The sequence below is a fragment of the Macaca thibetana genome, chromosome 16 (assembly GCF_024542745.1).
Source record: "Macaca thibetana thibetana isolate TM-01 chromosome 16, ASM2454274v1, whole genome shotgun sequence".
In the NCBI taxonomy this organism is placed as follows: Eukaryota; Metazoa; Chordata; class Mammalia; order Primates; family Cercopithecidae; genus Macaca; species Macaca thibetana.
In genome coordinates this window covers 58,293,571-58,316,744 of record NC_065593.1, presented here as the reverse complement: position 1 = coordinate 58,316,744, position 23,174 = coordinate 58,293,571, and the positions used below count along the sequence as shown (strand labels likewise).

At 60.2% G+C, this 23,174-nt stretch overlaps 1 protein-coding gene across 2 annotated transcripts in view; it reads left to right on the top strand.

The window, feature by feature from the left end:
- The first annotated feature begins 299 nt into the window (after positions 1 to 299).
- The window catches only part of BAHCC1 (BAH domain and coiled-coil containing 1), a 66,421-nt gene continuing 43,546 nt past the window's right edge, over positions 300 to 23,174 (top strand). For both annotated transcript variants that reach the window (XM_050763984.1, XM_050763983.1), the window contains exon 1: positions 300 to 477. In XM_050763984.1, the coding sequence (XP_050619941.1) occupies positions 300 to 477 (178 nt within the window). The remainder of the gene's footprint in view (positions 478 to 23,174) is intronic.

Below are 23,174 nucleotides of genomic sequence, written 5' to 3'. Positions count from 1 at the left end.
CGGGGGTGGGGGGTGGGGGGGAGTGGGCGAGCGGGCGGGGCGGGGACCCCAGGGCGAGCCGAGCCCCCCAGTCACCCGTGTCTCCTCTGCTTTTGCCTCCACAGACCATGAACCCGCACAGCGGCCGCCGGCTCGGTGCGCGGCCACCCGCCGAGAAGCCCAGTCCTCCCGTGTGCTGACCGGCCCCGCCGCCACCACCGCCTGTGATCCCGGACGCCGCCGCCTCTGCGCCGAGCCGCCCCCGGGCCCCGGCCGCGCTGCTCCGAGGAAGCGGCGGCGGACCGGGGCCGGGGCCCGGCATGGATGGCCGCGACTTTGCGCCGCCGCCGCATCTGCTGTCGGAGCGCGGGAGCCTGGGCCACCGCAGTGCCGCCGCCGCCGCGCGCCTCGCCCCGGCCGGGCCCGCCGCGCAGCCCCCCGCGCACTTCCAGCCGGGAAAGTACTTCCCGTCGCCGCTGCCCATGGCTTCGCACACAGGTCAGTGCCCGGCCGGGGCGGGCGCGGGACGGGAGCGTTCGAGAGCGGAACAGGGTGCCCACCGCTCCGCTCCCGGGAGCAGAGAAGCTTTGGTTTCATTTCCCGGCCCCGGCCGCGGTGGCTGCCTGGGTGCTGAGCGGGGCCGCGCGTCCCGCCAGCCCCCAAAACTGCATCGCCCTGATTTAGAGCGGCCCTTCTCTGGCCACCCTCCCCCGGGGGTCTCGGAGGGGCAGCCCCGGAGCCGGCTGAAATTAAAGCCTTTCCGCGCCTCGCCACCCTCCCCCGCCCCCTCCTGCAAATCTAAATTTCACGGAAACCTTTTCTGCATTCTGCATTCACCTCCTTAAGACGTTCCGGGGCTGGGACAACGAGGCGCTTTCTGCGGGAACAAAACGGCTGTTGTGGCGGGGGGAGGGGACCAGGGTACGCCGCGGCCTCGCGGATTAGGGTGGTGTGTGCGCCGGGCGAGCGTTAATAGGGACTGCCGGTGTAAGACGAGCAAATCCTGTTTCTATATAAAGCCTTGAAGTGTCAGGGCGAGAATGGGTTTGCAGGGATGCATTTGCTTTAACGAGTGCCTCTGGTATCCCGCTAAAGCCGGACAAAGCGTGGCCGGAGTGCGGCCCAGCCTCACAGCCTGCAGCCCGGGGAGGAGGGCAGCGCGGGCTCGGGCTGGGGGTGGCGCGGGGCGGCGCTCAGGATTTCGGTGCAGGCGAGAGTGCGGTGGATTTGCTCCAAGAGGAGAGCGCGGGGCGCCGGTGCTGGGCCTCGCAGGGAGGCCCGGTGGCCGTCCCCTCGGACTCCCTGCCCCAGAGGGTCAGTCCTTGGCAGAGCGGGCCCAGGCCTCCAGGGCAGCTCTCTTCCTGGTGTCTTTGATATGAGTGTCGAGGGAGGTCAGGGAAGAGGCAGCTACCACACCTGAAGCCTGGGAGGTCACCGGGCAGCTAGCGTGGAGTTCAGGGGAAGCGCTCAGGGCTGCGCTAGGGACCCGCCGGGTCACCCTCGTACATGGGTGGCTTTTGTTTACAGTTTGTTCTAAACATCAGAAATGTTTACCGCTTAAAAAAAATTGGCAGTAACAGTTATTATTGGTAGCTTGATGAACTGTGAATACTAATAAAATTATATTTGCTTTAATGGGATTACAATTAGTGTGTGGATTAAAACGGATGGCAGAGACGGGGCTAGAAGGGAAAACGTCGGAAGAAGGGAGGGCACTCAAAGAAAAACGTACGTTTCCTAGAAAAAAAACAAACTCGAAATTGCTTAATTGCTAACGGGCTTCCAGCATTTGCAGCGCCAGGAGATTGGAACGGGGAGCCGCCCATTGGAGGGGTCTCCCCAGTGCTTCCCCGGTTGGCCCACATCCGCTTCCCTCCCTGCCTGGGCCTTTGGTGAAGCTGCCCTTTTCTCTCTGTTGCCCTTCCTTCTTTTTCTCCCTTTTTTTTTTTCTCCTCTAGATTTATAACTGGAAAGAGAAGGAGAAAAAGCACTTGCCTGAGCGATGGGTGATTTTAAAATATCTCTTCCGCTGTCCCTGTGGTTATCAAGCTTGTCTTCCTGCCCCTGCATGGGAGCTGCTGCCCACCCGGCTCAGGTGCACGGGGCGCTGAGGCTGGGCCCGCCCTGGCAGAAGGGACAGCTCACCAGCCTCCCCACCAGCCCCTCTTCTGGCTGCAGGCGGGTGGCCCCTACTGGGGGTAGGGGGAGCGTGTGCACCCCACCTCCACTGTGCTGTGCCCTCCAGCCTGGCAAGTAACAGCACGACAGAGACAGGAGCCCCTGACACCGAGGCTTGCATGTTGGTAGGCTGGGGCTGGAGCTGTCCCCTCCGGGAGGCCAGGCCAGATTCCCCATCAGGTCAGGTCAGCGCTGCCTCCCTGACCCCATGCCCCAGCTCACATCCTGGCCAGGTCCAGGCTAGCCGCATTCTCCCCCTTCTGCCCTTACTTCCAGGTCTAGGCAGCACCCGGGTAGGTGGGCGCCGGGTCGGGTGGCCTAGCCCTTTGTCTTGCTCATTCTAAGTTTGGCCACGTGGTTCTTGGTGTGTAGGCCCCGGAGGGCTGTGAGAAATGGCTCTGGGCTCTGGCCTGGCCTGTGTCCTCTATGCTTCGTCTTGATCCCAGGCCCTCCCAGCCTCCCTAAGCGCAGGGTGCTCTAGAGGGCGCTGGAGGCCCCTCGGGGCTACCTCGTTCAGGGTCTAAAGAGCCATGTGTCCCCTGTCCCTGGAGGCCCTGTTTCCTCCCCACTGCAGACCGAAGGGACCGCTTGTACTCGGAGATGTTCAACCCATTTGTGATGGGCAACTTGGCCACACAGACATCCAGCTAGAAGCATCTGTAGCTCAAAGAAAGCTTTTTGAAATTGCTAAGAGCCAAAATATTGTATTGGTTTTTAAAATTTAGCTGCATGTATTTTTTTGAAAAAGGAATTATACCCCAGATTATTATTTGTTTTGTTCTGTGTCTATATATGATCTAGTTTAGAGAGAAAAAAGTATAATTAAGTTAAACAATTTTTTTGCATCTCGTGTGCAGACTTCCAAATGGCCGGTTTGGCCGCCTTGCTTCCCATTTTCCTGGATGGCCTCAGTCCGCAGGCCACAGCTGCAGCTGGTCCGCCCCTCCCTCTGCTGACTGCCCCTCGGAAAGGAAAATTGACCTGGATTCTTCCTGCCTGTCTGGGAGTAGGATCCAGCCATTGGGGATGGAGGCCCTGGCCTCTGCGAGGCTGCCTCTTTTTGCTGGGCTGCTCTTCCTGTGCCTGTCTGGCCTGGCACTGCCACCCCAGCTGGACTGAGGCTGTCCCCGCTGGCTGCCTGGGCTGCCCTTCCCCAACCCCACCCAGCACTTTCAAAATGTCAGCCTGAGGGGCCCTGATGGCTGGGATATGGGGCTGTCCGGCTTCTTCCATTGTTTTTCTAAAAATGAAAGTGCTGGGAGCTGTAGACTCGGGCTGTAGGGTTTTATGGTAAAGTGCTGTTCCAGTAACCTTGTCACCAAAAGGTGCAATTAAAATGTTTGGAATCATTATTTTTAGTTCAGTGTTAGATTTTGTCTCTAATACAGATGGTCTGGAGGCAAAGCTGTGAAATCTAGGGGGGAAAAAAGAGAAATCAACAAGAACCAACCCAAGATTTTTCATCAGTGCTACTGCCTGGAGCCACTGGGGCTGGCGCCTCTGCTGGGAGTGTGTGTGTGATCTGGAGGCAGCCCCGGCCTGGGGAGAGGCCCACATAGACAGCCCACCGTCCTCCTGGCTTCTGACCGGGCCAGCTCCCGTCTGTCCTTTAGGCCTCCCCTCTCCAGGGGCCAGGGCTCCGCCTCCACCAAGGCGCTATTTCTCATCTTGGTTTCAGTAATCTGCTCAGATTCCCCTCCCACCCTTTCTCTTGTCTTCTTTGGGGTGTAAATTGCTGGGGCCTGGGAAACCAGGTGCTTTGAGCCTGGGGTGGTTGTGGGAGAAAGGCGAGGCTCCTTCTGGTGGGAGAACTGCAAACTACTTCTTTCCTGCTACAAAAGTGCTTCCTACTGCCAATCTCAAAAAGAAAAAAAAAAACACCAAAAAACAAAACCAAAAAATACCCCCAACTCGGTAGAGGAAAAAAAAAGATAATTTCCTAGTGTGGAAAGACCCCATCACAGGCTCCCCTCCCTCATCATGTGATATTTTTTCGTAAAGAAAAAAAAATACATTTTCTTAAATACCTCATTAACTCCATGACACGATGGAGTGTTTCTGCAACGGTTACCAACATTAAGTAGGTGTGAAAAGAGTTACTTTCCGAAGACATCACCCGTCCTGCTCCATAAGTGACAGAGGTAGACATCAAAGTTGCCCCGAGCCCAAAGGAGCTACGGGAATCCGGGAATGTGAGGCCCGTGGACCCGCAGCGGTGGCCCGCCACGCCCGCCCCGCCGAAGCCCTGTTTGGAATGTGGGTTTCCCCCAGTGGGGCTCGTGCTGCCACCACGTCTGATTATCCCTGTACGGAGCCGCCGCGCTTTCTGTAGGAATATCCAGGTCACGTGAGTAATAAGGGAAATTAGTGAGCCAGGCAGAGAACGGCATTGTGCAAATAGCGCATCTCCCCTGGAAAACGCGCGTCCCCCCAAACGCTCCCCGGTTATTCTTAGAAATCTTCCCTCATCTCCCTGTGAGACAGGGTTCAACAGCCCCCACAGACAGGACAAAATGCATAGGAGGCTGTTAGAATAACATGGATGAGGCTAAAAATACCCCTCAGAAACACACATAAAAAAGCCAAATCCAACAACAGAACGAGCTAAAAATATTCCAGGCTTTGGCAAAGAGCACAGAGTTAAATAAATTATACACAGAGCCATTCATGGGAGCAAGTTGACTTTCTCTCTTACGGGAACTTGGTTCAAGCTAATAAAAATAATAATTTACTAGCCACTGAGCTTTGCATGAGTTTAAATTTAATTGGTGAGGCTTCTGGCGTTTGTCACTTCTTGGCGATTAGTGGGCTTGCCCTGGCCTGGGCCGGAGTGGGGAGGGGGTGCTGAGGCTGGGGCTCCTGGCAGCAGGGACATTGTCTCCTGAGGAGCAGGGCCTGGGTGCAAGGGCAGATTACCCAGGAGGTTAGAGGAGGATGGAGACTATTGGGGGTTCCATCCAGGAAGGTAGAAAAAGAACTGGCAAGGCACGGCTATTTTAATTTGATAAATGATTGTACACCTTTAAGAGTGTTTTAACAATCAAGATACACTCCAGCAAGTTGATAGGATGTTCGCTGTCAACTTACATATGTCATCAGAGCTGGCTGTGAGCATAAATAATGTGTGAGCGCTTGGGACAGCTGCAGTCTCTCCTGGAGGCCGAGGCATGGCAGGTAGCACCTCTGTCCCCTGGCGGGCACCTTTGTTCTGCTTCTCTCTGTGTGTCTGGGGGCAGAGGCCAGAGGAGAACAATCATGGAGAATCACTGAATGCTGCTTTCATCCTGGGTGGTTTGGTTGGGGTCCCTCCTCTCTGGGGACTTTCTAGGTCTCCCTACCAAAATAAGAGTCCTCAAAATTACTTGCTCAGAAAAGCCATATGTGGATATGATCTGAGACTAGAATGGTAGCATTGTCTGGTGTGTTTTTTTGTTTGTTTGTTTTTGTTTTTCTTTTCGTTTTTGTTTTTTGAGACAGTCTGGCTCTGTCTCCCAGACTGGAGTGCAGTGGTGCGATCCCAGCTCACTGGCTCACTGCAACCTCCGCCTCCCCGGTTCAAGCCATTCTCATGCCTCAGTCTCCCTAGTAGCTGGGATTATAGGCATGTACCACCACGCCCTAATTTTTTGTATTTTTAGTACAGACAGGATTTCACCAGGTTGCCCATGCTGGTCTTGAACTCCTGAGCTCAAGCAATCCGCCCACCTCAGCCTCCCAAAGTGCTGGGATTACAGGCGTGAGCCACCGTGCCAGGTCTTTGGTGTCTTTTGAGGCAGCAGATGTTTATATATACAGCCACTTGCCAGGAGTTTTGAACATCCACCCTGGGGTTGGAGTAATGGTAACTCCCTTTACTCCCTCCTCTTCCTTGGCTGTTTCTTAACTCAATGTTCCCCCCTCTTCCTTGGCTGTTTCTTAACTCAATACCCTGCCCCTGCCCAGAAATCCTGGCCGGCCCTTCTAACTCCCAAAGGACTACATTTCCCAGAATACCCTGATCTTACTTGGGGTCGGAGCCGAGACTGCCCATGTCCCTGGGCTGGGAATTCCCAAGCACAGATAGAGTTCAGCCAGTCCCACTGGGAATAAATACTTTCCTGGTGGAAGAAAGCCTTGCTCCATTGTGCCCCCCTACCCTTCCTTCTGGAAGAGGCTTCTGGGCCCCCCCACCCCCGGCCTGGCTTCCTCCCTACCATAAATATCTGAATATAGGCCCGTAACAAATGGGACCTGTCCTCTGTCCTCTGCCCTCTGGATCCTGTGAAGCAGCTACTGTGATTGTCATGGCCAAAGCCCCACCAGAGAGTCTTCCCCGACCCCCTGAGCTCAGTACATGGCACATGCCCTCTTTTGGAACGGCCTTCTCAGAGGGACCTGGTCGCCCAGCAGCTGCTGTGGAAGTGATACCAGGACTCCTCCTGGGTGGCAGCGGGGCCAGCCTCTGCCTAGGGAGTCCCTCGAGAAAATACCTCCCAGCCTTTGAGGTGCCCTGTTGCCCTCCTGACACCCGCAAACAACAGAAGCTGTCTGTCTGCTTGATGGGTTCATCCTGAATGGCAGGTTTCCAAAAAGCCCTCCCTCAGACATACTGCCTCGTTCCCCCGAGGAGGAAGGCAGGCTCGTCCTGGCCTGCCCAGGGGAGGGTCCGAAACCCTCAGCTCCTGGGCAGCCTCCTCGAGGGGAGGTAGCCTCCTCGAGGGGAGGTGGCCTCCCCAGGTGGCCTCTGCCTCGAAGATGTGCTGTGAATGGACTTGGACTCAAGGCACGCCCCTGTCTGTTGGGTAGCTCTGCATTCACCCCCCGACCCCCGCTCCCCACCCACCTGGGAACAGCTTCCCTGGGGTTCCCCGGTCCCCATTAACCTCTGGGACCTCATTTCCCCTCACCGAAGACAGAGTATAACAAGCAAAAAACAAAATCAGAGCCAGTGTGCAGTGTCTGGAAAATCACTTGCAGCCCAGGCCCTTCTGCAAAGGATGGGGCCTGGAAGGGCCTTGGGCGTGGGGCCGCACTCCGCTCTGGCTCCACCGCTCTGCCCGCTGACGTTTTTATGGGATAATATACCGTTTCGCTCACGCAGGCCTATTTGTCAGTGGGCTGCCCCTGTTTGTTGTAATCTATAATATTACTGCCTCCCGTGGCCCCGGAGCAGCTGCCGCCAGAGAATCCAGGGACGGTGGGCGCTAGGCGTGGGCTGAGGGGATGTGGTGGCAGGCGCTGGGGGCAGGCGGCGCCCAGGTCCTGTTACGAGGTCGGCGTGGGGTTTGCAGCGAGCCTCAGGTCTGGTGGGGAGGCGTCCAGCGCCCAAGCTGGGAGGCAGCCGGGCTGGCTTGCTGCAGCTATCCACACGATTAGGTTCCAGATCGGATCAGCCAGGAAGTGGGTTTTTTTCATTCTGACCTGCTGTGGGGAGGAAGGGAGGGACAAACAGGTGGGTTGGGTTCCTGCCTCCCCTCCTCTCCCCTAGGATCCCCCAACAAAAAGTCCAGTGTCTTGACATGCGGGGACTCTGAGGCTGTCTGGAAGTGCTGCCCCTTCTCGGGTCTGTGGGAGACCCACTGTCTCCCAGCTCAGTGCAGGGACATGGTTCTCCAGTGGAAACTTACAGAAATGGGGGATGGGTGTGCTTCCAGTAGGGTCCTCTGAGCAGCAGGCGGGGCTCCCCGAGGCAGAGGGTGACATTGGGGGGCAGTGCCCCATATTGGTGGGGCCGTACCCCACCAAAAAAGAGAAGCCTTAGCCATATTAAGTAAGAAAGAGACCAGCCTGCTGGCGTCTTCAAGGGAAGTCCCGTCTCGGTGCGACTCCTTCTCCCTCTGGTTCTTGGGGCACAGTTGAAGCTTTGTTTTCTTCCCCTGGGACTTCTGCAAGCAGAGGCCCCTCCTGTTCTTACACATGGCACAGGTGAGAGTGAGCAGATCCAGGGAAGAAGAGATGGGGGATGCCCAGACTGGAGACCCAAGGGACCTGAGCCCAGGATGGGGGTGCCACGGTGGGTGGGGGAAGGGGCTGCGCTGCAGGGCAGGTGCCCCTCTCAGGCATGAACACACATTGCCGCCTGGCAGGGGTTTCCTGGCCCTGCAGACGGTGGAGTTGTGGCCCCTTCTTGGGTGAGGCCCACTCTGTAGACCCCAGGAAGGATATCCCAGCGGGGTCCAGTCACAGGTTCACTGACCAAGCTCACAGCTGCTCACACTCACAGATGTGGCAACGTACACCTGCTTCTGTGTGCTCACACCGCGAGCCAGGCGTTCACCTGCATACTCACACACACTCCCACTCCCACTGTTCACAACTGGCCCGCAAGGAGTCCCACTCCAGTGGCTCCTGGGAAAGCCAGGCTGCCTAGTGACTGGCACGGGCATCTGTCTGTCCCCTACGTCCTCCGCACCAGCTCCCTCCTCCGTCTCCTGGCTCATGGTTCCTGGCCACCTGCAGGAGGGAGGAGAGCCCCAGATCCGCATGACCCTCTGCGGCTCAGCCTCCCTTCAGCGCCTTCCCTGGCCCCCTTCCTCCTGCTGCCACAGTGTGGCTGTGGACCCTGTCCTCAGGCTCCAGCTGAATTTGGCCTTGCCCTTTCCTGAGCTCCTGCTCAGCAGGAGGACATTCCTGTCAAGATCAATTCTAGTGCATGGCGAATGCCTCGGGGTCAGGTCTGGTCCTGGGCTTGCCCTGAGACTGTCTGGCTGTCCTGGAAGCCACTGCCTGCATTGGGCGCTGCTTCCTGTCCTTTGTGGCCGCCTCCACCCCTGGCCTCTGTGCCTGGGGTCCTAGAGGTTCCTAGATGCTCGGCTACCCCAGGCCCCACCTTCCTCCCACGCCCTAGGCTTCCACCCTGCACTCCCACCTCTCAGCTGCCCCCAGTACCGTCTCTGCCCTCCTGGGGCCTACCCCTGCCCGGCCTTTCACTTGGTCAGCTTCTACGATCCCCAGTGCCTGCCCCTGCCACCCTGGAGGTCTGATCCTGGCGTCACATCCTCTCAGAGCCCCCATGTGACCCTAAGTGGAGAGGGGCCCCTGACTGCTGCATGCCCACCTCTCCTTTCCTCCATGCCCCACACCAGCTGAGCTGTTCTTGGCAGCAGCATCTCCTGGGCCTGCAGCCCTTCTTGTCCCCCAGCCCTGTGACCTCCCAGCCCTGACCAACCACCTGGATCTGTCCCACAAAGTCTGGCAGCAGCCCCTGCCCAGCCCCCCGGCTGGCTTGCTTGGGGCCAGTGCCTTTCCCCTGATATCAGCCACCTTTCCTGGGGCACTGCAGGCTCCCGAGTCTGGGGGGGCATGTCTTTCTGTCCCTTCCTGTCCCCAGAGCTGGGCTGAGCCACGCTGGCCTCCGTCGCCTGCCACGGTACATAAGTGCCCATCCACACTCGGGTGATGTACACAGGCACACACGTGTGGGTGTGAAGAGCTCTGCTTTTCCCCTAGGATTTCACCCCCATGCTGGAAAAGATGAACGATTAACTCTGGGAAAACTAAGGAGGTGGCAGTGGCGAGAGGCCCAGCCAGGGTCTCTGGTCTCTTTATTAAAAATCAAGGTGTTCCCCCAACACTGAACCGTGGCATGGGGACACAGGCTGTGTGGCCACCTGCCTGGGGGACATGGCAGCGTCCCCTGGCCTTCCTGTAGCGTCTTCAGCTGTCACGGCGGCTCCTGAGGCTGCGTGCCCTACACCTGAAAGGGTGTCAGAGCCCAGGGAATTGGCAGATGGAGCTGTCCTCTGGTGATTAGCACCACATGAGGTGGTGGGAGACAGAAGTGGGGGTGGGGCTCCTGTCCCCCGAAGACTAGTTGGAGCTGCGCTGGCTGAGTGGCCTGGGGAAGGGGGGAAGTGTGTGTGAGTGGAAGGAGGCGGCCCACAGCTGTGAAGGAGAGTCATGGAGGGCCAGGAGCGGGCTCAGGGTGGGAGCCAGTTCCTGTTCATCTCGTGGCCCTGGCTGGGGGCTGTGAGGCGACTCCCCGATTGTCCACGCGGGGTTGTGGGGGTACAGCTAGGATTGGGAGCAAAAGCCAATGGCTTCGTCTGGGTCATAGGGCACTGGTGGGTGAGAAGGGACCCTGAGGAGGGCTGCTCCTCCCCCACCCATGGGCCTGCCCCCTCCCACTGACCAGAGGGAAATCAGGGCCTGGGGCGAAGGCCGGGTGCGAATCAGCTCCCTCACCTTCTGCAACGTTTCTATGCACAGGCTGGTCCTGCAAGCACCTCCTCAGCAGGCTGGGCTGTGCCAGCGACGGGGAGGCCATGGCCCCGGGACTCATGTCACCAGGCCACAGTGCTGCTTCAGGCCCTTCACATTGTGGGTTTTGCCTTCCAGACTTCGGTCCCTGGAGAGCTCCTGGCCTCAGCGCCTGCCCGAGCTGTGGGGAGCATGCGTGATGGGGCCCTGCCAAGCTGCCCCAGCCTAGGGTGGGGGTCAGGGGCCCCTCCTCTTCCCTCCCTGAGTCTAGGCCTTCCACCTCTAAAATGGGCAGTGGCCCTGCCCTGCTGGAGGGTTGAGTGGGATTGGGGGATGCAGTCCTGGCCCTGGTGCCCTCCCGGGGGCACTGCGGCCATCCCTGTCACCTGCAGGGTCCTGGGAACCTGCACGAGCTGCCGGAGGCACACAGCCAGCCTGTGCACGGCCCTTCCCTGGCGGAGACTGAGAGGACTGGGGAGGAGGTGGCTGCTGTGTCCGGGGCCCCTTGGTGGGACCTCTGCTCTTGGCAGGCAGTGAGACTCCTGAGGGCCCCACCTCATGCCTCAGAGGCCCAGGCCCTCTCCTGTGTGTCCGTCGAGGGGTTCTGTGACCTTGAGGCCTTAGTCTGGCCACAGAACTAGGAAACCTGGGCCCTTGGCTCCTGTGCCCTGGCATGGGGGTCCAGCTGCCCCACTTACCCACCTGTACAGGGGCCGGCATGGGCTTGGCATGAAGGTGGATGCCCACCTTCCAGCGTGTCTTGGGGCATTGGATGTGACTGGGGTGGGCAGATGTGGCCCTGCTCTGAGGCACCACGGGTTGAGGCACCATGGGTCCTGGCACCCCGGGCAGTGCAGGCGCTCTGGACCCCCAGATGGGGCCTGGGTGCTGGGGGACCTTCGTGACCTTCCGGGTCTGCCGGGCTCTGGGACTTCAGAGGGCTTCCCAGTGGCAGAGGGGGACTGACCCAGGGGAGACACTAGCACATGACGTGCGACGGGACCGCAGAGCCAGAAGAGCAAAGATGTCCCGGTATAACCCCCAGTCTCGGGCGGGGGTGGGGCTGTCTGCCTGGGGTTGGGGGACAGTGGAGCAGGCTATGCTTCCCCGAGTCCAGGGGTGCGGAAGGCCGTTCGTCAAACACTCCACTTGCCGGGGGTGGGTCTCAGAGCTCTCTAGGTCCCTCCCAGGGAAGGAGGGCTTCGGAGCTGTGCCTGGGTCTTTGCTCTCCCTGTGTCTGTGTGAAGACCTGGGGCCCCCGTGCGCCTCCCCTCAGGCCTGAGCGGTGGTCCCTCTCTCTGGGGTCACGCTCCCTTGTTCTCAGTCGTGCAGCCATCCTCCGCCTGAGCCCATTCATCGTGTGCCTGCAGGTGCCCGTGTCCCGTCTCTGCCCTGAACTGAGGCCGAGGGTCCGCGCCATGTGCCTGGTGGGGCCCCAGGAGGACTCACCACCCCCAGTTGAGCAGCTCCCCAGTCAACACCTGGCCTGCTCCCCTTCTTGGCAGCCCCCAAACCCGGACCCCAGACAGGCAGCAGGAGGTGGACCTGCAGTCAGCCCAGGCCCGAGAGAGAGGCTGGGGAGACGGGAGGCACTGTTGCCCTGTGGGTGGGAGCACGGCTGGCTCCATCCGCCACTGCATTCAGATTGATCAGGGAGGGTGGGGTTGGGGGGGAGCGGGGTCCTTGAGGTTGTCGGCCAGCCCCACTCCCACTTGCCTGCCTTCCTTCCTTCCTTGAGAGGCCTCTCCACCCAGCACCCACAAAGACGGGTGAGCTGCTGGCCACCCGGAGAGGGTGTGGGGTGGCCCGGGGTGTAGGTTTGGGGCATCCTAGACCTGAGGCCCTCTGGGCAGCTCCCCTTACACTCTGCCCAGCCCACCCTGCCAGGGAGGCCTCAGTATAGTCCTTGAGCTCTGGGGACCCCAGCCCAGCCTCCCTGGGTCTCTGGGCCTTTGTCTCTGCCCACACTTGTGCACCTCAGCAAGGTCCTTCCCAACAAGCCCCTTGCTGCCCTGGTCCCTGCCCCTCCGCACCCTGGTCACTCTTCCCTCCAGCTCCGCACTCAGCATCGTATCCCTGCGTCTGAGAGTAGCTTTGCTGCAGGAAGCATTTACATTCAGTGAGACACACAGGTGCAGAGACCCACGTGTGGCCACGGTGAGGGTAGGACCAGGGCCCCGTGGCCTCCTGGATTCTGGCTTCAGCTGGTGACCCCCAGGAGGCCCGATGGCAGGTCCCCCGTCCCTGGCCGGTGAACTGGCCCTGGAGTGACAGGAAAGAGCCCAGCTCTGTGGTCGCCCAGGATATGCCGGGTCTCCGTGGTGGGATGGCTACCCCATCGAGCCGGCCCTGCTGTGGGCCCTGGTCACCCCAGGCCAGCAGGTCACCTTGTGGCCAGTTTTCCTGGAAGCCAGTCCCCTCTCTGAGCGTTTTTGCATCCCTTTGGTATCTAAAAATAAACTTTTAATTTATTTTAATGTAATACCAAAATTAAATTGTAATGCATTTTTCGACTAACCCTTAAAAAGCTCTTAGTGTGTGTAAATACAGATAAAATCAAAGAAAATTCGAAAACTGTATGTGAGGCCATGCCATCCTTCCTAACACATTGAGAGTTTGATGGTAAATACTTAGCAGAAATCCAAAGTGCCTAAGTCTGGAGGGCCTCAGGTGGGAGGCGGCTGGGTGGACACCCTTGAAAATGCTGAAAGCCAGAAAAGCCAGGGAGAGACACATGGCCCGCGAAGGCCTGGGGGCAGCTTCCCACACCTTGGTCAGACACCCTTGGGGCCGGTCGGCCAGGGCAGGGAGCAGCCACCAGGCTTCAGTGGCTGACTCGTGCACGAGGCAGGTCTGTCTGGAGTCACCGACTCTCCCTCCTGGCGCTTCCCATACCTTCCCAGGGGCTCTCCCTGTCCGCGCCCCCCGCCCCACCCCGTGGCTCTGTCTCTTCTCTGCATGAGTAGCCGGGGCTCTCTCCCATTATCTCAAAACTCGGTAGCTTAAAACAGTGAACATTGATTATTTCCTAGCTTCTGTGAGTCGGGACTCTGACTCAGGGCCAGGTGTTGGCTGGGGCCTCGGACATATCCAGACCCAGCTGTGGGGAGTCGCCTCCCAAGGCCACCCTCCGGGTGTCGTGGGTGTCGGATTCTTGCCGGCTGCTGGCAGGAGGGCGAGAGTGAGAGAGCAGGACGGAAGCTCGGTGTGGTGCGGCCTCACCTTGGGGGGCAGTGGGTGCTGTCACTTCTACCATATCCTATTTCTAGAAATGAGTCCAGGTCCTGTCCACACCAAGGGCTGGTTACATAAATGTGAACACCAGGGTCCGGGGTTCTCAGGACCTTCCCTGAGGCCACCCACAGCAGTCATAGCCTCCCCCACCCCAGAGTGGGCCATTGGGACCCCACCCGTGGCTGTGGCTGCCTCCCCTGTGCTGACCATGCCCTCCTCGGGCTCTGGCTGCTGTCTGGGGCAGACCTGCCCTCAGGGGTTTGTGCCTCTCCTCTGCCCCATGCCCTCGGCCTCCTTCCATGTGACTTGGCCAAGTGCAAGCCCCGGACTCACTGGTAGCCTGCTCCCTCTCAGTCTCTGTACCCGCTGTGCCAGCCTGGTCCTGGACATCTGAGGCGAGGCTGGCCCTGTTGTTCATCCCTCACCACTCTTCCTCCCCCTTCTCTCTTCCCCCAACACCACACCACCACCTCCACTCTGGGCCGTCCCCTCCGCAGCAGCAGGCCCCTGGATACCCGTGGACCGTCCCCACCCCAGCCAGGGCAGTGCTGTCCACGCAGGCGCAGTGTCGTCTCAGCACCTGTGGGAGGTCCGTTCCCAGATGTTCTGCCAACTGGTGGAGCGAGCCGAACCCAAAACAGCCACGAGGCCACAGGGTCTGTAGCAAGGCCCCAGGGCCCATGCAGGAGGCAGGCCGCTCAGACCACCTGTGGTTTCCCTGGACTCCAGGCTGGACTCAGGGCGAGGGTCGGTGACCCTGGCCTGTCATGGGCACTCAGCAACTGTTCGTGTACCAGCCGGGTTAAGGTATCCTTCTCTGGATGGAGCGCAGGGCTTGCTGTGGGGGGCTGGGGCCGCTGTGTTCTCTGATCTAGGCAGCGCTTTCTCCTTCTGTTTCTGCATCAGCTGCCTGCCTGGGTGGGGTGCGCAGGTGCGTCAGTCGCCCCGGGGGCTCCCCTAGCCCACCTTGGGGCGACACTGGCAGCCCACCTGGGTGCCCTCGGGATGGGGAGCTGGCCCTGGACCTGGCCTGCTGGACCTTCTGAGCATGTCTCTGGACTCTCCTGCGAAGCTGTGGGGGTGCCTTCTGGGCCCTGACCCCCACCGGGGAGGCCCAGCACAGCATCCCAAGCCACCTGCCCGGGACTAGCCATGGCCCCCTTGATGTCCCCCTTGGCAGCAAAGTGGCTCCTCCCGAGGCAGGACCTGTCCTGGGGCAGGGGCAACAGTGTGGGGGTACCTCCTTCAGCGAGGGCCGTTGCCTGGCGCCCTGGTCCCTGGGGCAGGTCCTGTCTGGGCAGCAGAGGCTCAGGAGTGTGCTGGTTCTCCCAATGGTCCGTGAGGCCGGCAGGGGTATGCAGGCGGCCAGCATCGCTGCCCAGACCCCACAGAGGTGGAGCTCAAGCTGCAGGGCCGGGTGCTGAGGGCACCAGGAGCTGCCGGACCTCACCAGGGCCTTTTCTCCCTTGGGCCTCCCACCCGGTCCCCAAGCCGCCTCGGCCAGCCCTGTCTGCCCCATCCCAGAGGTCCCTGCCTGAGCCACCCGCCTTGCCCGCCCGCTTGCAGAGTTCCTAGGAATGCCGAGTTTTTACCTCGGAAGGCTGAGGTGAAAAACAAGATGAATAAGATGAACGTGTGTGTTGTGAGGGTGTGGGGCCGTGCAGCAGGAGTGCTGGCCATCAGGGGGGCCTGGCGTGCTGCCGCCCCATCTCTCGGGGTAGGAAGGACTGAGGCTCCCTGGGGTTCATAACAGCTTCACCACGTGTCCCCAAACCCCAAGGCCCCGGGACAGGGTGAGGCTTTGGGTGGAGGTGGCCGGCACCCCCTGGGCCCAGCCCTGCTTGCTCCCGTCGCTGCCACACTGCGCTGAGAAGTCTCGTGGGTTCCCTGGATCCCAGCATGGTCTCCGTCTCCCCGCCCCAGCCTGTCCTGTCCCCACCCAGCTGGCCGTCACCCACCACGGCGCCCTGTCCTCGCCAGAGGCCGTGCACTCTGCACGTTTGCTCTGGGCTCCCATTGGAGCTCTGCCCTTTCCGCCCCAGCCCCCCTTCCAGGGCCACCAGATGCTGCACAGGGGGGCTGGGGACAGGCCCAGGCAAGGGGGCTGGAGGAGGGCACCTGGCCGGCTGACCCCCGCCCTCTGAGACCCTTCTGCTGGCAGCTTCCTGGTTCCTTCCTCTCCTTCTCCACCCATCTCCCTGGACCCTGGGATAGCCCAGAGCCCGTACCTGGCTCGGTGCCACACAGCAGCAATAGGCGTGCTCAGCCCCTTGGGGTCTCAGCAGGTTGCTGCCTGGAGGGTCCTGCAGTGGTGGGGAGTTCCAAGGGGGGACCTTCATTGTGGCGGAGGCAGACTGGGCTTTTTGGAGGTGGCTGGGTGTGAACCAAGCCTTGAGAAACAAGAGTTTGGCAAGGGGCATACGTCCCCCTGGAAGGGTAACACAGGTGCAAGGCCCCATGTGGCGGGAGCCAGCTGTACCAAAAGCAGTTGGCTGGGAAATAACAAAATGGCACTTCAGTGGGGGCCGGTCCTCAGTGGGGGCTGGTCCCTGCCCTTTCAGCCTCCAGTGACCTGTCCTGGCCCCAGCCCCCACCTAGCCCCTTCCTGGGATACTGCACCCTGAGCCAACCTCGTTTTGGGAGTCAGGCCCTTGGCACCTGGTCCTTCTCAGCACCAGGGGCAAGGGTGATCTGAGCCCTCTCGGTGGCAGGTGGACTCTCGGCCAACATAGCAGCCACCTCCACACTGGATGTGGTGACCACACTGGACGTGGTGACCACAGCATGTGAAGCTGTCCCTGCTCCCTGACCTACCCCCAGCCCTGTGTAAGCTGACACAGACCATCGTTTCTCTCGCCTGGGTGCAGGGACCCCAGCTCTGGGGGCTGCAACTACCCACAGAACCATCACAGACAGCCCAGGGTGGCTGTGGGCAGAGCACCCCACCCTGCCAGGGAGACCACGGGCCTCACACCTCCAGGCAGGCCAATCTGGGAAGCAAGTAGTGTGTGTGTGTGCGCCCATGAGGATGGGTGTATTATGCACATGTGTACGTGTGTGTGTCCATGAGGATGGGTGTATGCACGTGTGTATGTGTGTCCATGAGGATGGGTGTATGCGCCTGTGTACGTGTGTGTTCCATGAGGATGGGTGTATTCGCGTGTGTATGCGTGTGCATGAGGATGAGTGTGTGCATGTGTACATGTGTATCCATGAGGATGGGTGTATGCACGTGTGTGTGTGTGTGTGCATCCATGAGGATGGGTATATGCATGTGTGTCTGAGGATGGGTGTATGCACGTGTGTACGTGTGTGTGTGTCCATGACGATGGGTGTATACACGTGTGTGTGTCCATGAGGGTGGGTGTATGCACGTGTGCGTGTGTGCATGTGTTTGTGTGTCCATGAGGATGGTTATACATGTGTGTACATGTGCGTGTCAATGAGTTTGGGTGTATGCACGTGTGTGTGTGTCCATGAGGATGGGTGTATGCGTGTGTGTCCATAAGGATGGGTGTATGCACCTGTGTACGTGTGTGTGTTCCTGAGAATGGGTGTATACGTGTGTGTTCATGAGGATGGGTATATGCACATGTGTACATGTGTCCATGAGGATGGATGTATGCACATGTATACGTGTGTGTGTTCATGAGGATGGGTGTATGCACATGTGTATATGTGCATGTGTATGTGTGTCCAGGTCCATGAGGATGGGTGTATATGTGGGTGTGTGTGTCCATGAGGGTGGGTGTATATGCGTGTGTGTACGTGTGTGTATCCATGAAGATGGGTGTATGAGCGTGTGTACATGTGCGTGTGTGTCCATGTCCATGAGGATGGGTGTATGCATGTGTATGTGTGTGTGTTCATGAGAATGGGTGTATACGCGTGTGTACGTGTGTGTTCATGAGGATGGGTATATGAGCATGTGTATGTGTGTGTTCAAGAGATTAGGTGTATGCACGTGTGTACGTGTGTGTGTGTGTATGTCCATGAGGATGGGTGTATATGCGTGTGTACGTGTGTGTGTGTCCATGAGGATGGGTATATACACGTGTGTACGTGTGTGTGTGTCCATGTCCATGAGGATGGGTGTATACGCATGTGTACATGTGTGTGTCCATGTCCATGAGGATGGGTGTATACACGTGTGTACATGTGTGTGTCCATGTCCATGAGGATGGGTGTATACGCATGTGTACATGTGTGTGTCCATGTCCATGAGGATGGGTGTATACACGTGTGTACATGTGTGTGTCCATGTCTGTGAGAATGGGTGTATACGCATGTGTACATGTGTGTGTCCATGAGGATGGATGTGTAAGCATGTGTACGTGTGTGTGTGTGTCCATGAGGATAGGTGTGTATGCGTGTGTGTGTTCATGAAGGTGGGTGTATGTGAGTGTGTATGGGCGTATGTGCGTGTGTACATGTGTGTATGCCCACAAGGATAGGTGTATGTGCGTGTGTACGTGTGTGTCCATGAGGATGGGTGTATACACGTGTATATGTGTGTGTGTCCATGAGGATGGGTGTGTATGCGCGTGTGTGTGTGTGTCCATGAGGATGGGTGTATGCACGTGTGCATGTCCACAAGGATGGGTCAACATGCAGGTGGGTGAGAGCCTGCCCCCCGGCCACCCCGAGCCTGCACCTGCCTCTGCCCACCCTTCTTCAGCTGCTCTGGTATGGAGCCTGTGTCATTGATGTCGCCTGTGTTGGCCAGGTGGCAGGAGTTAGGAGCACACTCCCAGCCGCGGCTGTGGCTAGTCCACTGGAGGATGGGAGGGGCCGGCCAGCAAGGCCACATGGCTGTGTGGACGCGGGGCCAAGAGCACTAGAGTCTCCCTACAGCCCGGCTCTGTTGGGGCTCATCTGTGGCTGGTATGTCTGGGCAGGCCCTGGGTCCCCATCCATTGCCCTGTGTCCCCTCCACGTCCACAGCTAGAGTGGACACGTCCTGGGTCAGGGCAGGGGGCGGGGGCCCCAGTTGAGAGGCCGGAGTGCAGGAGGGCAGAGTGGGTGTCCACATGGTCTCCCTTGCTCTGCGGGGACCTGTGGGCCAGGGTGGATACCTGGGCTGGGGTGTGCGTGCGTGTGCCCCTGACATCTTCACCGGCGTGTCCGTCTCCCGCAACTGGCTCTCTCAAGATGGTGGAATGGGGCGTGTTCGGTTTGGGGCGGGGAGACTCATCCAGCTGTGGTGGGGGGTCGGCGAGGGAGTGGCGCTGACCACCCTGAATGCCTTCCCACGCCCCTGGCCAGCCGCCCCACGGCCTTCCAGAGTGTCTTGGGGGCAAGGGGAGGTCCTGGCCACCTGCCCGCCCAGGAGAGCGGGTGAGAGACATGGGAGAAGGTGTGAAGAACTGTAGAAGCAGAGAGGGAGCCAGCCTGCGCCCCGCCCTCCGCCCCCACCATGGCTGCTCTGAGTCACTTGGCCCAGAGCTCTTGGGGGAGGGAAACCGAGGAGGGACCCCGTGGGGAGCATCGGCCACCCCTACCCCGCCCTAGCCAAAAAGCTAAATTTACCCCTTTAATAAGAACCAGACTTATATCCGATTTTCCTTTTCTTTTATTAGTTCTGGGCTGTCGGTGGCTGAGCCCATCCTCTGTCATCATCGGCTCCCGGCCGTTTCCACGCTGGTTGGGTTGGGCACACAGAAACCACAGAGTTTTCCTATTAAGGCCTGAGAGATGCTGCCTCTGGGCCAGTGCAGGCTTCTGGAAGGTTCTCCTGAGCGAGCCGAGGGGCTTCCCGGGTGACGTGCTCCTATTCCTGGGCGGGCGCCCCTCCCACAGGCTGCTCCAGATCCTGGGCTGAGCCCATGGCTGCGTGCGCTTGGCCTTCCCTCCAGCCTCTCCCTCGCTGCCCCCACGCTGGTTCCTGTCCTTTTGTGCCCCATTTCTTCTCTGTTACTCCTTTCTCCCTGTGCCTGCCTCAGTCTCCACTTGTCTAGCCTCCTCCATGGAGCCGTGGGTGGGTGGGGAGGTTTGGTGACCCCAGGGGCCAAGGCACCCTCAGACACTTCCAGGCTGTGGGGGCAGAAGAGGCAACGCTAGGCAGGGCAGGCCCCGTGTCCCGCCAGGCATGGAGGGAGCCGTGCTGGACAGACGGACATCTGGTGGCAGCAGGTGTGCAGTCGGGACAGAGGGCCGCCCCGGATCTGGACAGTTTGCGGGCCCTGGAGAGGGCTTCAGATTGGAGAGGGCTCCAGGACAGCCCAAGGAACACTGGGGCCTGCTTCTCCACCGCAGAGGGCAACTGGGCCTGGCCACATGACCTGCTGGCCGGCCCCAGAATCTACAAGACTCCTGGAGGCCACTCTAGGGTCTGGGGTCTCACTGCCCCAGGAGAGGCAGCTCAGAACTGAGCAGCTGTGCTGGGTGGGGGGCTGGCTCCTATGCAGCAGGGGACTGGGGACTGGAGCTGCAACTTGGTGCAGATCTGAGGCCCCCTCCACCACCAGTGGACCGGGACGTGCCCTGACCCAGGGCAGCTGTTCATCCCGGTGCCCCTTCCATGCCACCTTGTGCACAGCGGAGGCCAAGAGCCTTTGCCAAGGTTTAGGCCAGTAAGGGGATAAGCCTGGTGGAGGCCTGAGCCCTGGGAAGCAGCATCTTTGAAGACTTGCCTAGCTATGTGGCTCCCGTGCCCGAGAACAGAGTCTGCCAAGGTGTGCATACCCACAGACGTGCGTGTGTGTGTGTGTATAGCCACTCATCCCAGACATGTGAGTATAGTCAGACCTTGTGTTCATATCCATAGTCACGTGCACATGCCCAGAGACAGGTTTGCACACTCAGACACACCCCGTGAGTCTCACACACACTCCCTCCCCTGCCTCCGTGCAAGTGTAAGCGTGCACAAGTGTGAGGTGCACCCCACATCTTCTCCAGTTTGGACCACTAGTGATTGCAGTCAGGGTGGGGGAAGCATCACTGGGTTGCATCTGGGGGTTGAGCCTGCAAACACCTGCACACCCAGCGTGCACCTGCCTGTCTCCTAGCCACATCTGCACACCGGGGGTGGCATGTGGCTGGGCCTCTAGCCCCTGCCACAGCAGCTTCTGGTCTCCTGGTGCGGGTGGCGGTCCCAGAGTGGCCTCTCACCCCAAGGCAGGGCCTGGTCTCCCCACCCCTGTCCCTCACTCCTCTTCCTTGGCAGCCAAATGGTCAGATGCTACACCCCTGCCTCCAAGCAGGCTGCACCTCCCCTCTGCATCCACCAGGAACCTGTGCAGTGTGGCTTCCTCCCCCGCCTTTCCCGGAATGAGGAATGTGGGGCAGGGCCAGCAGCGGGGCTGCTCCTCCCTCCTGCCTCCCGTCCCCTCCTGCGCAGCTCCCTTGGGAGCCTGGCTCGTGGGAAGGGTGCTTGAGACCGCCCATCACTCCATTCCCAGCCACTCCTGGTGTCTTGGGGGAGACCAAGGGACAGCCCCAGGGGAGCCTGGTGTCCCCCGCCTGGGCGGGCCCTGTCGGGGGCGGGGAAGGTGTGGAGCGGAAGCCAGTGCTGAGGGAAGAGGGGAGCCTGAGCGGGTGTGGGTCGGGGGTGGGAGCTGGCGCAGGCGGCGGGTGCAGCCGCCAGACTCGGAGCTGGGGAGGCCCATGCCAGCAGCCCGGCAGCTGGGCTTCCGGAAACAGCGGGAGCCGGGAGCCTGGGAAGGGCCTCGCTGCTTCTCTGGAGCTGCCGCCATCTCAGCGAGGCTTTTTTTTTTTTTTTTTTTACAACCCATTTCACAGTTTCCAGAAAAGGAGGCTGTCTCCGCGGCTCACTTAACTCAAAACAAATGCTCGTTCTGCCGGCTCTGCGCCCGCCTCTCCCGGCTCCCAGGCCCTGCCGTCCTCTTGTTCCGTCTGTCTTCAGTCTGGTGCCACAGGCAGAGCAGGGTCAGCCTGGCAGGAGAGTGGGGTGGGGCACAGTGGGCACCTGGCCATCCGGTTGCCCAGGCCCAGCCTCTGGTGTGTGGGTCCTCGGGAACCCTGGATGGGGGCTGCTGGACCGACCTTTACGGAGGGAGTGGCTCGCCGGGGAGTCCTGGGCTCCAGGGCTCCAGCATGCTCTGTGCCCCTCGGGCTGCCCAGCATGTGTTGCCTTTCTTGGCCATCCATGGCAGGGAGCCTGGCAGACAGGTTGGCAGGAGGTAAGCCAGCTCCCATCGGCGTCCTGGCCACTTAGGGCCACCTCTGCTGCAAGCCCATGTGGCCAACTCTCACCTATTGTGTGCCAGTCTCCTCATACAGCAGCCCTGGGCCGGAGCCGGGCTCAGTGGGCATCGAGACTCCAGCCCAGCTGTTGTGCAGCTGTTCCCCAGCCCTCCCGCTGCTGGGCCGCCCTGGGACAGCAGGTTCAGGCACAGCCTGCCTCCATGTCTAGTTGGCTGGACCTTGGGCGCCAGGTCAGACCGGCCTCCCAGGGATGGGGCTGTGCCCGAGGACCTGAGCCACCTGGGGGTGGCCACAGCCCTCTGGGCATTGCCGTCTCCCGAAACTGTTTCCTCAGCTAGCCGGGCGTCCGAACCAGGCCTCTGCAGCATCTTGGGCAGAGCTGAGGTGGCCCTGGAGCTGGGGCCAGAGCCTAGTCCGGATCTAGAGTTGCAAACCCGGCCTGGGCTGGCTGGGCAGTGGGGGCAGCCGGCTGGAGGCCAATGTGCAGTCCTCGGTGGCCCCGCTGACACCGCATCCAGCTTCCTGGTCCCTTCCCCAGGAACATCCAAACTTGCGCTGCATCTCTGTGATGAGAGCTGATGGGAAGCCTGGCAGAGCGGCCCCAGGCAGGCTCTGTGCAGGGCCAGGGCACCCTGACCGTGCACACAGGTGGGGACAGGCCATGTTCAGCCCCCAGCAGAGCATTTGGGGCTATGGGCCTGGACCAGCAACTTAGACTCGGTCATGCTCCATCTCTTACCAGCCCCATGGCGGGCCCACGACCGACCTTGGGAGCATGGTGGCACTAGGTCACATGAGTCTGAAGCCCCAGGCGAGGAAGGTGCCACTGCAGGCAGTGCCAGGATGGGGCACTTGGCCTGAGGAGGCCTAGGTCAAGACCGGCCCCCAGCTGCCTCCTCCTGGGCTGGTAACCACAGCACTTGGTAGACAGGGACTTTGCCAAGAGGAAAGAACCCTCAGCCCAGTTCCCGGCTGGCCTTGTCCCACGCGGTCTGGCCCTGGCTGGAGCCCAGGCTACACTCGGCTCCCAGGCAGCTGAGGCCCAGGCTCTGTCTGGGGTTGGCCACTGGTCGGCAGGCGGGGGCTGGGGAGGTGGCAGCCTGGTCTACCTGTGGCTCTGCCGGCCAGTCACAGTGCCATCCCCAAACACGTGGAGGTGGGGGTGACAGTAGAGGTGTGATGCTCTGTCCTGGGGTTTCCCGGACTCCTCAGGAGCTGGGTGGGATAGGGAAGGCCTCAGGTGGCCAGCAGTCCCATCCCCCACACTCGCGGGGGTCACCACAGTAGTGACCACCTCCAGGGCCTGCAGAATCTGCTTCCAAGTTTCAAGCCAAGGCCAGGGCCATGGGGGAGAAATCCCCCCTTTAGAGTAAGCATCTGAGCCCCCAACCATGTGCAGGGCTCGTGCTCTTGGGGCAAGGGGGATGCCGGGCAGAGGC